Consider the following 14,336-nt stretch of genomic DNA (forward strand, 5'->3'; position numbering starts at 1 on the left):
AATCAAACAGAAAATGACACTGAGCCAAAGAAGGAGACATTCGGGCAATTGACCAAAAGCTTTTAAGGAGGGTCTTAAAGGAGGAGAGGGAGATGGAGAGGCGGAGAGGTTTAGGGAGGGAATTCCAGAGCTCAGAGCCCAGGAAGCTGAAAGCACGGCCGCCAATGGTGGAGTGATTAAAATCAGGAATGCACAAGAGGCCAGAATTGGAGGAGCGCAGAGATCTCGGAGGGTTGTAGGGCTGGAGGAGGTTACAGAGATAGGGAGGGGTGAGGCCATGGAGGGATTTTTAAACAAGGATGAGAATTTTTAAATCGAGACGTTCCCGGACCGGGAGTCTATGTAGGTCAGTGAGCACAGGGGTGATGGGTGAACGGGACTTAGTGCGAGTTAGGACGAGTTTTGGATGAGCTCAAGTTTATGGAGGGTGGAAGATGGGAGGCCGACCAGGAGAGCATTGGAATAGTCCAGTCTGGAGATAACAAAGGTATGGGGGAGACGGGCGATGATAGAGAGGTGGAAGTGGGCGGTCTTGGTGATGGAGGATATCTGGTTGGAAGTTCATCTCAGGGTCAAATAGGACACAGAGGTTGTGAACGGTCTGGTTCAGCCTCAGACAGTGACCAGGGAGAGGGATGGAGTCGGTGGCCGGGGAACAGAGTTTGTGGCGGGGGCTGAAGACAATGGCTTCGGTCTTCCCAGGATTTAATTGGAGGAAATTTCTGCTCATCCAGCACTGAATGTTGTACAAACAATGTGACAAATGAGAGAGAGTGGAGGGGTCGAGGGAGGTGGTGGTGAGGTAGACTGGGAGTCGTCAGTGTACATGTGGAACCTGATATTGTGTTTTCGGATGATGTCACCGAGGGGCAGCGTGTAAATGAGAAATAGGAGGGGGATCAGGGATCGATCCTTGGGGAACTCCAGAGGTAACGGTGCAGGAGCGGGAAGAGAAGCCATTGCAGGAAATTCTCTGGCTACGACTGGAGAGATAAGAATGGAACCGGGTGAGGGGCAGCACGAAGGAGTGCTGCACTGTCGGAGGGTCAGTACTGAGGGAGTGCTGCACTGTCGGAGGGTCAGTACTGAGGGAGCGCTGCACTGTCAGAGGGTCAGTACTGAGGGAGTGCTGCACTGTCGGAGGGTCAGTACTGAGGGAGTGCTGCACTGTCGGAGGGTCAGTACTGAGGGAGTGCTGCACTGTCGGAGGGTCAGTACTGAGGGAGTGCTGCACTGTCGGAGGGTCAGTACTGAGGGAGTGCTGCACTGTCGGAGGGTCAGTACTGAGGGAGCGCTGCACTGTCGGAGGGTCAGTACTGAGGGAGTGCTGCACTGTCGGAGGGTCAGTACTGAGGGAGCGCTGCACTGTCGGAGGGTCAGTACTGAGGGAGTGCTGCACTGTCGGAGGGTCAGTACTGAGGGAGCGCTGCACTGTCGGAGGGTCAGTACTGAGGGAGTGCTGCACTGTCGGAGGGTCAGTACTGAGGGAGCGCTGCACTGTCGGAGGGTCAGTACTGAGGGAGTGCAGCATTGTCGGAAGGTCAGTACTGAGGGAGTGCTGCACTGTCGGAGGGTCAGTACTGAGGGAGTGCTGCACTGTCAGAGGGTCAGTACTGAGGGAGCGCTGCACTGTCGGAGGGTCAGTACTGAGGGAGTGCAGCATTGTCGGAAGGTCAGTACTGAGGGAGTGCTGCACTGTCGGAGGGTCAGTACTGAGGGAGTGCTGCACTGTCAGAGGGTCAGTACTGAGGGAGTGCTGCACTGTCGGAGGGTCAGTACTGAGGGAGTGCTGCACTGTCGGAGGGTCAGTACTGAGGGAGTGCAGCATTGTCGGAGGGTCAGTACTGAGGGAGTGCTGCACTGTCAGAGGGTCAGTACTGAGGGAGTGCTGCACTGTCAGAGGGTCAGTACTGAGGGAGTGCTGCACTGTCAGAGGGTCAGTACTGAGGGAGTGCTGCACTGTCAGAGGGTCAGTACTGAGGGAGTGCTGCACTGTCGGAGGGTCAGTACTGAGGGAGTGCTGCACTGTCGGAGGGTCAGTACTGAGGGAGTGCTGCACTGTCGGAGGGTCAGTACTGAGGGAGTGCTGCACTGTCGGAGGGTCAGTACTGAGGGAGTGCTGCACTGTCGGAGGGTCAGTACTGAGGGAGTGCTGCACTGTCAGAGGGTCAGTACTGAGGGAGCGCTGCACTGTCGGAGGGTCAGTACTGAGGGAGTGCTGCACTGTCGGGGGGTCAGTACTGAGGGAGTGCTGCACTGTCGGAGGGTCAGTACTGAGGGAGTGCTGCACTGTCGGAGGGTCAGTACTGAGGGAGCGCTGCACTGTCAGAGGGTCAGTACTGAGGGAGCGTTGCACTGTCGGAGGGTCAGTACTGAGGGAGTGCTGCACTGTCAGAGGGTCAGTACTGAGGGAGCGCTGCACTGTCGGAGGGTCAGTACTGAGGGAGCGTTGCACTGTCGGAGGGTCAGTACTGAGGGAGCGCTGCACTGTCGGAGGGTCAGTACTGAGGGAGCGCTGCACTGTCGGAGGGTCAGTACTGAGGGAGTGCTGCACTGTCGGAGGGTCAGTACTGAGGGAGTGCTGCACTGTCGGAGGGTCAGTACTGAGGGAGTGCTGCACTGTCGGAGGGTCAGTACTGAGGGAGTGCTGCACTGTCGGAGGGTCAGTACTGAGGGAGCGCTGCACTGTCAGAGGTGCCGTCTTTTGGATGAGACGTTAAACTGTGGTCCCGTCTGTCTTCTCAGGTGGATGTCGATTCCATTGCACTCCTCCTTCAAGCAATATCACCAAAACAGGTTATCTGGCCATTTATCTCACTGCTATTTGTGGGATCTTGCTGTGCGCAAATCAGCTGCTGTGCTGCCCTACACTCTAACAGTGAATACACTTCAAAAGTGTGTGAAGCTCTTTGGGGTGTCCTGAGGTCATGAAAGGTGTTATATAAATTCTTTCTTCTAGGTCATAGGAGTGGTGGGTGCTTGAGATGGAGAGATGGGAAACGGGTTAAATGACAGAAAAAGAGCAGAAAGAGAAATAGAAAAGATGGCAGAGTGCCATTTGCCACCTCTGTCCAGTTGCTGAGGAAAGGATGTAAAGGAACATGGAGATACACTGATATGTGGTGTGAGTTCACAGCACTGAGCTCATATCACCAGGCAGCATTCCCAGAGCGAATGGGATAACCTGCTGGACGTTCTTTCCTCAGCTAATAAAGAGAAAGCTGACTGTTGCAGTGTGTGTGAGAGGGGCTGCAGGTTTTTCGGGGCAGATATCTCTGCTTCTCAATGATCTGAATTGTGACATCATTCAGTGTTAACGTCATGAAACCCAAATTAGATTGATCTAGAACCTGCAATTTCTTTCAATCTTTAATTTTCCTTTGGTGTTCACTGGGCCTATATAAGGCAATCACTTCCCTGGGTGTTGGCCCTCCCTATGTGAAAACAAGCATTTCCCTGGGACCTGGGGTGACATGGCATTATCACATGGGCCTGTTATACGCCTCACCTGAACTCAATGGAACTGGATGTCCCGCAGGAAATAGAACAGGCAGCTGATGCAATAATGTCCATTTATTGCTGCTGCATTCACCCTCTCCTACTTTAACACTCTTGTCCCAGGACCTTATAACAGTCAAACTCATTACCATCCTGAGTCCTCCTGCTTTTAAAACTCAAGTCACCATGTCACCATGTCCTGATCTCCCTCACCCTCACAGCTTGGTGCTGTCCCGCACTCTGGCCTTTGTTTCTTTACCAACGTTTCTCAATTTAATTTTAAAAATTGAATGCGGCCTCTGACTTTTAGCGATTAAACCAATTAATTTCAAGGCTCTTGTCCCTTAAGGAACTTGCCAGGAGCAGAGCTCTGTTCAGTCATTACTGAAACTAATCATATTGAACCTTGGGGCAAGCTGTCAATGATAAATAACTGAATGTTCTCTTACCTCACTTAATCTGCAGCACTTCTCCATGTATTTATCAAGGCTGTCACTCGATGGCTGCCTTTTCAATGACTCTTGATCTAACCGAGCTTCAGCTGCACCTCTGTACACTTCATGTTTCATTACATCATTTGAAACTGGTGGAGAATTGGTGTCTGCAATGACTATTTCAACAAGTGATACATGTCTGGGCCCATTCACTCCCTCATCTACAATTGTTGGTCTTTGACTGAAGCGGGTGTTTGACCTTTTGATCTTTCTCCAATCCTCGGAGGCTGTGGGCAGTTTCTTGACCTGTTCAGTGGTCTGTGGGTGCTCTTCACTACATTGCTTCTCAGCTTTTTGATCTTCTTTTATACACCTCTCAGAATTGGGACAGTGACCTGGGAAAGGTGAATGTTGAATTGCAGGAGACGAGGAAATGATGCTCATAGCCATCCCTGAGTCACAAGACGATTCCCTTCGGTGTACGACAAAACTCTGTTCAGATCCTGAAGGTGTAGAAGGAGAGTTTGTGCCACTTGGGAGTTCAACACCAGAATCCTCCGATTCGGATTTATACAGTGTGAGGAGTGTACAGTTTGAAGGTCTCTTTACAAGTAGTAAAGGGCTCTGGACTCCAGACTTTGATAGTTCAGTGTGATTACTAGCTTGTTCTCTTGGGTTGTCCTCAGGATTGCCAGTCTTGGCTAACGCTGGATGTGACAAGATGTCCTCACACTGAGAGTCTTTTCTCAGGAGGGTCACTTTGGTCAGCACCACTTTCCTCCTGGACGATTCCTGTCTCACCACTACAAACACAAACACACAATACCACGTGATTGAGTTCAGAGTTACTCTGACAGCAGGAATCAAATGTTGAGTTTTTACAGTCATGCTAAATGCCAGCTTCAACCATTCATCCTCAAGTTTCCAAGGCACAGTCCTCATGATTGTCACATGTTTAAAATTAGGGCCAAAAGGGGATCTGAAATTATATTATGTTGGGGATTTATGACAAATATCTAATTTAATAGTGACCTTTGAAAGGCATACGTGTGATAAATCTGTATGCTCAGTCTTACAAGGGAACTCACCTTGACATATCAGACCATTGAGGCTACAGCTGGAGACACTGGGAAGATTTGCAATGTACACATGAGAAGAAACGTTTATCAGTATCTTTCCTCCCCCAACCCCAATTATCCTGAGAAGCTCTTTTCTCAGCTCGGTGAATACTGCATCCGCATGGCTTCACTCTCCACTCCTCCCCACTCTCCAAGACCTGGTAAAGTATTTAACCTCTCTAAATCTTCCAGAAGATGGTTTACAATTGGCAGGTCGGTCAACATATTTGGAGAGAGCAGATAAGTTAATGTTTCAGGTATGAACCCATTGTGAAAACTGTTTTGACAAAACTCTCTATTCGAGCTTCTCCATTCTCTCCACAGATTCTGACTGACCTGCTGAGTCGGGTCGTTGACTCTGGTTGGCCGTATTCCTGGAGGTTTTGTTACGACCGCCCACCTCCAACCTCCCCGCCCCGTCAAAGAGTCTTTTTTCTCCCATCTCCAATATTTTTATAGCTAATAAATGAAAGTGTTCAAAGAAAATGAAGCAAAGGCACTTTTTAAATGTCCCGATGATTTCTCTCCCGGGTGTTTTGCTCCCAGCAGTGTCCTGCAGATTAATCTTCAATTTCAGGAGATTCCAGGCCAATCCTGGAGGAGTTGGAGACTCGACTGCTGAGTGTTTCCAGCTTTTTCTGTTTGTGTTTCAGATTTCCAGTTTCAGCACATTTTTTGATTTTGTTCCACAATTTACCCCAGCACCTACGGCTAAAGAATGGGAACACAAAGTTCAGCCAGCGGTCCCACCCCTGACCACCTTCCCATTACTGGCACAAGGTGTGTGGGCTGAAATGGGCTCCTGCTGGGTGATAATATCTGTTTAAACTCCTGCTGGAAAGTATGAAGACGCAGCTATCTAGCGAGATCAGGCCTGGGCTCGCCAATTCATGTTTAAGTAGACTGCCAGAGATAACTGTCTCATTCAGACAGGAACCATGGCTACCCAGGATTGGTGTGCAGGGGGCTGAGCACCAATGTGACTCAGCACCTTGAGGAGAGATGGGGAGAACATTGAGAAACAACTGGGAAATCTCACACCAGGGAAATGATTACAGTGTGGCTGTTACAGTGTGGGGTATGTCACTGGGATATTGCCCTTGTACAGTGTGGGTATGTTACAGGGATATTGCCCTTGTGCAATTTGGGGTGTGTTACAGGGATATTGCCCTTGTACAGTGTGGGGTATGTCACTGGGATATTGCCCTTGTACAGTGTGGGGTATGTCACTGGGATATTGCCCTTGTACAGTGTGGGTATGTTACAGGGATATTGCCCTTGTACAGTGTGGGGTATGTCACTGGGATATTGCCCTTGTACAGTGTGGGGTATGTCACTGGGATATTGCCCTTGTACAGTGTGGGGTATGTCACTGGGATATTGCCCTTGTACAGTGTGGGGTATGTCACTGGGATATTGCCCTTGTACAGTGTGGGTATGTTACAGGGATATTGCCCTTGTGCAATTTGGGGTGTGTTACAGGGATATTGCCCTTGTACAGTGTGGGGTATGTCACTGGGATATTGCCCTTGTACAGTGTGGGGTATGTCACTGGGATATTGCCCTTGTACAGTGTGGGTATGTCACTGGGATATTGCCCTTGTACAGTGTGGGTATGTTACTGGGATATTGCCCTTGTACAGTGTGGGGTATGTTACAGGAATATTGCCCTTGTACAGTGTGGGGTATGTCACTGGGATACTGCCCTTGTACAGTGTGGGTATGTCACTGGGATATTGCCCTTGTACAGTGTGGGGTATGTCACTGGGATATTGCCCTTGTACAGTGTGGGGTATGTTAAAAGAATATTGCCCTTGTACAGTGTGGGGTATGTCACTGGGATATTGCCCTTGTACAGTGTGGGGTATGTCACTGTGATATTGCCCTTGTACAGTGTGGGTATGTCACTGGGATATTGCCCTTGTACAGTGTGGGATATGTTACAGGGATATTGCCCTTGTACAGTGTGGGGTGTGTCACTGGGATATTGCCCTTGTACAGTGTGGGGTATGTCACTGGGATATTGCCCTTGTACAGTGTGGGGTATGTCACTGGGATATTGCCCTTGTACAGTGTGGGGTATGTCACTGGGATATTGCCCTTGCACAGTGTGGGGTATGTCACTGGGATATTGCCCTTGTACAGTGTGGGGTATGTCACTGGAATATTGCCCTTGTACAGTGTGGGGTATGTCACTGGGATATTGCCCTTGTACAGTGTGGGGTATGTCACTGGGGTATTGCCCTTGTACAGTGTGGGTATGTTACAGGGATATTGTCCTTCTACAGTGTGGGGTGTGTTACGGGGATTTTGCCCTTGTACAGTGTGGGGTGTGTCACTGGGATATTGCCCTTGTACAGTGTGGGGTGTGTCACTGGGATATTGCCCTTGTACAGTGTGGGGTATGTCACTGGGGTATTGCCCTTGTACAGTGTGGGTATGTTACAGGGATATTGCCCTTGTACAGTGTGGGGTGTGTCACTGGGATATTGCCCTTGTACAGTGTGGGGTATGTCACTGGGGTATTGCCCTTGTACAGTGTGGGTATGTCACTGGGATATTGCCCTTGTACAGTGTGGGGTGTCTCACTGGGATATTGCCCTTGTACAGTGTGGGGTACGTTACGGGGATATTGCCCTTGTACAGTGTGGGTATGTCACTGGGATATTGCCCTTGTACAGTGTGGGTATGTCACTGGGATATTGCCCTTGTACAGTGTGGGGTGTCTCACTGGGATATTGCCCTTGTACAGTGTGGGGTATGTTACGGGGATATTGCCCTTGTACAGTGTGGGGTATGTCACTGGGATATTGCCCTTGTACAGTGTGGGGTGTGTTACAGGGATATTGCCCTTGTACAGTGTGGGGTGTCTCACTGGGATATTGCCCTTGTACAGTGTGAGTATGTTACAGGGATATTGCCCTTGTACAGTGTGGGGTGTGTTACAGGGATATTGCCCTTGTACAGTGTGGGTATGTCACTGGGATACTGCCCTTGTACAGTGTGGGGTATGTTACTGGGATATTGCCCTTGTACAGTGTGGGTATGTCAGTGGGATATTGCCCTTGTACCGTGTGGGGTGTGTCACTGGGATATTGCCCTTGTACAGTGTGGGATATGTTACAGGGATATTGCCCTTGTACAGTGTGGGGTGTGTCACTGTGATATTGCCCTTGTACAGTGTGGGGTATGTCACTGGGATATTGCCCTTGTACAGTGTGGGTATGTCACTGGGATATTGCCCTTGTACAGTGTGGGGTATGTTACAGGGATATTGCCCTTGTACAGTGTGGGGTGTGTCACTGGGATATTGCCCTTGTACTGTGTGGGTATGTCACTGGGATATTGCCCTTGTACAGTGCGGGTATATCACTGGGATATTGCCCTTGTACAGTGTGGGATATGTCACTGGGATATTGCCCTTGTACAGTGTGGAGTATGTCACTGGGATATTGCCCTTGTACAGTGTGGGGTATGTTACTGGGATATTGCCCTTGTACAGTTTGGGTATGTCACTGGGATATTGCCCTTGTACAGTGTGGGGTATGTCACTGGGATATTTCCCTTGTACAGTGTGGGGTATGTCACTGTGATATTGCCCCTGTACAGTGTGGGTATGTCACTGGGATATTGCCCTTGTACAGTGTGGGGTGTGTCACTGGGATATTGCCCTTGTACAGTGTGGGATATGTCACTGGGATATTGCCCTTGTACAGTGTGGGGTATGTCACTGGGATATTGCCCTTGTACAGTGTGGGGTATGTCACTGGGATATTGCCCTTGTACAGTGTGGGGTATGTCACTGGGATATTGCCCTTGTACAGTGTGGGTATGTCACTGGGATATTGCCCTTGTACAGTGTGGGTATATCACTGGGACATTGCCCTTATACAGTGTGGGATATGTCACTGGGATATTGCCCTTGTACAGATTTCAGGGCTTTCATCTCTCATAGGCATTGTGCTAAGCTGCTCATCTGTTGATAGGAGGGGTCTTGATGTTCAGTGGTTACTACAGGAGGATGGTAATTCAGACATCATAATATTCTCACACACTTAAAACACACATACTCACAGTGTGGAGCTCTCGCACACTTAAGCACACACACCCATTGCATAGATTTCTTACACATGCTTACACACAACCATACACACAGAGCATGGCGTTCTTACAAACATAAGGAAACACACACACAAAGCACACTGCATGGATTTCTTATACATTTGAGGATTTACGCACTGCGTAGTTAGGTACCTCGAAACAGGGGGTGTCCCTTCAGCCCCTCGGGTCTGTTGGCTCGTGTTTGATAATTGATCTGTACTGCCTTTAATCCAGATCACTTGATACTCTTATCTAGCAAAAATCTATCTATCTCAGTGTTGAAAATTTCAGTTGACCCCCAGCATCCACAGCCTTTTGAAGTGGAGAGTTCCAGAGTCCGATTACTCTCTGGGTGAAAAAGTGCTTTCTGATTTCGCTCCTGAACGGCCGAGCTCTAATTTTAAGATTATGCCCCTTGTTCTGGATTTCTACGAGAGGAAATAGTTTCTCTGTATCGACTCTACTGATTCCCTTTATCATCTTAAACACCTCGATTAGATTATCCCTCGACCTTCTAAACTCAAGGGAATACAAGCCTAGTCTGTGCAACCCGGTATCATTCTGGTGAATCTGGGCTGCACCCCCTCCAAGGCCAATAAATCCTTCCTGAGGTGCAGGGCCCAGACCTGAACGCAGTCTCTCCAGATGGGGTCTGACAAGGCTCTGGACAGCTGAAGCATAACTTCCTCACTTTCTAGCCCCTTGAGATAAAGGCCAACATCCCATTAAACTTTGTGATTACTATTTGTACCTGTGCATTAGCTTTTAGTGATTTGTGTATATGGAGACCCTAATCTCTTTTCTCCTCCACAGTTCTTAGTCTCTCACCATTAAGAAAATAACCCGATTTGTCTTTTTCAGATCCTAAATGGATGAGCTCACACTTTCCCACATTGAACTCCCTCTGCCCCAGTTTTACCCACTCACTCAATCTATCACTGTCCCTTTGGAACTTTCTCCCCCCATCTACACAACTTCATGTGCCTCCTAACTTAGTGTCATCTGCAAACTTGGATATACAACTCTCTATTCCTTCATCCATCATTGATATTTATGGTGAAAAGCTGAGGCCCAGTACAGATTGGTGGGAACACCACCCGTCACATCCTGCCAATCAGAGAATGAGCCCTCTAACTCTCTGCCTTCCACTTCCCAACCAATTTCCAACCCCTATCACAAGGGAGACCTCCAATCCCAGACACTTTTATTTTAGCTAATAATCTCTTGTGTGGAACCTATTTAAATTCTTACCCACCTAAGGACACACACACACACAGACACACACACAGACACACACACACAGACCCACAGACACACACATACACACACACAGACACACACACAGACCCACAGACACACAGATGCACACACACACAGACACACACACACACACACACAGACACACACACAAAGACACACACACAGACACACAAACACACAGACACAGACACACACACAGACACTCACACATAGAAACACACACACAGACACAGACACACAGACACACACACACAGACACTCTCACACACACACACAGACACACACAGACACACAGACTCACACAGACACACACACAAATACACAGACACACACACACACACAGACACACACACAGAAAAAAACATACATACACAGACACACACACACATACAGACACACACATACAGACAGACACACACAGACACACACACACAGAAAAACACACACACAGACACACACACACACACAGACACACACACATACACAGACAGACACACACATACACAGACAGACACACACACATACACAGACAGACACACACAGACACACACACACAGAAACACACACAGACACACACATACACAGACAGACACACACACATACACAGACAGACACACACAGAAACACACACACACACACACAGACACACACATACACAGACAGACACACACACAGACACAGACACAGAAACACACACATACACAGACAGACACACACACATACACAGACAGACACACACACAGACACAGACACAGAAACACACACATACACAGACAGACACACACACATACACAGACAGACACACACAGAAACACACACACACAGACACACACATACACAGACAGACACACACAGAAACACACACACACAGACACACACATACACAGACAGACACACACACAGACACACACACACACACACACATACACAGACAGACACACACAGAAACACACACACACAGACACACACATACACAGACAGACACACACAGAAACACACACACACACAGACACACACATACACAGACAGACACACACACAGACACACACACACACACACACATACACAGACAGACACACACAGAAACACACACACACAGACACACACATACACAGACAGACACACACAGAAACACACACACACACACACACATACACAGACAGACACACACACATACACAGACACAGACACAGACACACACATACACACACATACATGGAGTGTGAAGTGTATTGCTCTTAAACCAGCTCTTGTCACAATCCAATAAAAGGTTTCTTTTACCCACATTAAAGAACCAGAAATAAAATTAACTCCTAAACAAGCTCTGAATAATGAGGAGATTGAATAATTTAGCAGGATTTTGACAGCAATCCCTCAATCCTTTGTTGTAGAATCTTTAAAGAGGAATCGTGCTCACAATTTCCAAGTGACCTAAAGTGTAATTTTACTTCATTTAATATAAAAAGGTATGGGGAGAGAGCAGCAAATCAGGAACTGTGTGAGAGAAGCCCCTGAAAAGTTCACCTCTGAAACCCTCCCAATTAGAAACATCTGACCTACTGATAGGGTCATGGGAATTTTAAAATTCACAGACAGTCTGACCAGCTATCCCAGCAGGAGCAGACAGTCTGACCAGCTATCCCAGCAGGAGCAGACAGTCTGACCAGCTATCCCAGCAGGAGCAGACAGTCTGACCAGCTATACCAGCAGGAGCAGACAGTCTGACCAGCTATCCCAGCAGGAGCAGACAGTCTGACCAGCTATACCAGCAGGAGCAGACAGTCTGACCAGCTATACCAGCAGGAGCAGACAGTCTGACCAGCAGATTAGCTGCTTCTGCTGGTGAGAAAGATCAAAAGACAGACCAGATAAGATTGAGAAATGGGCCAGGAATTGGACAGTCCATTAACATGGCTACAATATGCTGAAAACTTGATCTCAACACTGTGCTGTTAACTGGAGGCCAATGCTGAATCAAGATACCATCAGTACTTTTTATACCCACAAAACTCCAATGCTCCAAATAGCAAAGCTTTGACCAATCATCTGCTTCAGACTAAATACCATTTAGCAAACACTTCAGGGTCAAAAATCTCAGTGACAATATTTTGCTGTCTGGAAGCACACAGAAGGCCCACCGAGAGCAGTGTGCTGCAAACTGAAGGGGGCAAACCTCACATTTAAAGACGAATGTGTGTACAGCAAAAGCACACTTACATGTTTTCCAAAAATAGCACATCAGCAGATTGAGAAAACACTCTGGCTCAGAGAGATCACTAGCACTTCTGGCGACCCATGAGAAGTCACCGTGCTCAGAGTGGGTAACAACCGTGCCAGATTCATGCCAAACTTTGCCACTACTCACAGGTTTCTCTTTGAAAATGACCAAGAAACTGTCATCATCATCAGATCCCAAGCCATCACGTTTGATCAATGTCAAAGGTTTTATTTACCTGTTGACTGGGGACATAATGATGGTCATAAGGAATTGCTGAAAACGGAACATAATGTTCCAACTGCAGCCTGTCCAACGCCCTGTATAGGTGCAGCATTACCTCTCTGCTTTTGTACTCTGTGACCCTAGGGATAAAACCCAGGATCTCATATTCTTTACAGCTTTGTCAACTTGTCAGTTGATCATTTTTAATGATCTGTGTATCTGAACCCTGAGTCTTTCTGTCCCTTGACTCTTTTACCTTCACCATTTAGTGTCTCTGTCCTTTCCTTATTCAGCAGTGGCTTCAGGGGCAAAATTGGAGTGAGGGCAGAGGGTGGGGGCGTTCGTGATGTGTTGAGTGCAGGCTATTTCTTATTGGAACCCTGACTGACTGGGATTTCAATCAGAAGTACAGTTCTGAGGCTCTCAGCACTGTGTGTCCTGCTCAGCCACTCATTTACAAACAGGGTTAAATCAGAGGGCCCCCAGTGGGGCACTCACTCAGACCCTCTTACCCAGAGCGTTACAGGTTCGAGGGGAGGGGAGGTCCAACAACTGGATGTGGCAGGTTTAAAAGGCTTTTCACTACAGAGTATTGCCCAGTTTAACAGAGAGATAGGGCCGGTTACAGACAGTCACTCGAACAAACCGACTACACAGAGTCTCTTCCAATCCATACCTTTTTTCCATGAACTTCCGATTCCGAAGATACCATGTTTCCCAAACATCATCACTCAGGGATCTGTTCCAAATCAGTCTCCTGCTGCTGTGCTTCAGATTCCAGCTCTCCCCTTCCACTCAGCCATGTCTGCCGGCATTCTCCTTGGACTTTAAAACAAATATATTCCAAACACGCTCTGGTTGGATTAAGCTTGTAACGAAGGAAGGAAGCTGGGTGTGAGCAAAGCTGGGTTTCTAACTCCACTTCCCACAGCTCAGGGCAGGCATCCAGTAACCACTTTATGAAGGAAACAGCTTCTTTCCTGATAAACCGAGGGGGTGGGGAGGAGGAGGAGGAGGAGGGGGAGAGTGCAACTACCTCAGCTAATCAGTTCATCACTCAATCCAGCAACAGGATGGGAGGAGGCTCAGCGGCCACTCACGGCAGGGCGGGGGGAGTTATTCAATGTAGTCTGAGATAAACAAAAAAACCCTCCACTTTCTTTTTATTGTGACAAATCTCTCCACCCGAAGAAAGGAGTTTGAAGGCTGGTTCTCGGGGTTACAGGCACATCTGTATCCTATCTCTTGTTTTTAGATTCTCTCCACAAACAGGTGCAATGAGAAACAGGCCTGAAATTGTCCCACTCAGGCCCCTGTATACTCTTTCATAGAATCATAGAATGGTTACAGCACAGAAGGAGGCCATTTGGCCCATCGAGCCCATGTCAGCTCTTTGTAAGAGCAATCCAGTTAGTCCCATTCCCCTGCTCTTTTCCTGTAGCTCTGCAAATGTTTTCCTTCAAGTATTTATCCAATTCCCTTTTG

The 14,336-nt window shown here is 48.2% G+C and overlaps 1 protein-coding gene across 1 annotated transcript; it reads right to left on the reverse strand.

The window, feature by feature from the left end:
- Window positions 1–3,902: 3,902 nt before the first annotated feature.
- On the reverse strand, window positions 3,903–13,851 carry LOC137316296 (uncharacterized). The gene is made up of 2 exons (XM_067980366.1): window positions 13,528–13,851; window positions 3,903–4,735 (listed from the first exon to the last, which is right to left on the reverse strand). Exons 1-2 carry the CDS (start codon window positions 13,577–13,579, stop codon window positions 3,918–3,920), a joined length of 870 nt encoding a protein of 289 aa, XP_067836467.1. The 5' UTR covers window positions 13,580–13,851; the 3' UTR covers window positions 3,903–3,917.
- Window positions 13,852–14,336: the final 485 nt, after the last annotated feature.

The sequence above is a fragment of the Heptranchias perlo genome, unplaced genomic scaffold, assembly GCF_035084215.1.
Source record: "Heptranchias perlo isolate sHepPer1 unplaced genomic scaffold, sHepPer1.hap1 HAP1_SCAFFOLD_584, whole genome shotgun sequence".
Taxonomy (NCBI): domain Eukaryota; kingdom Metazoa; phylum Chordata; class Chondrichthyes; order Hexanchiformes; family Hexanchidae; genus Heptranchias; species Heptranchias perlo.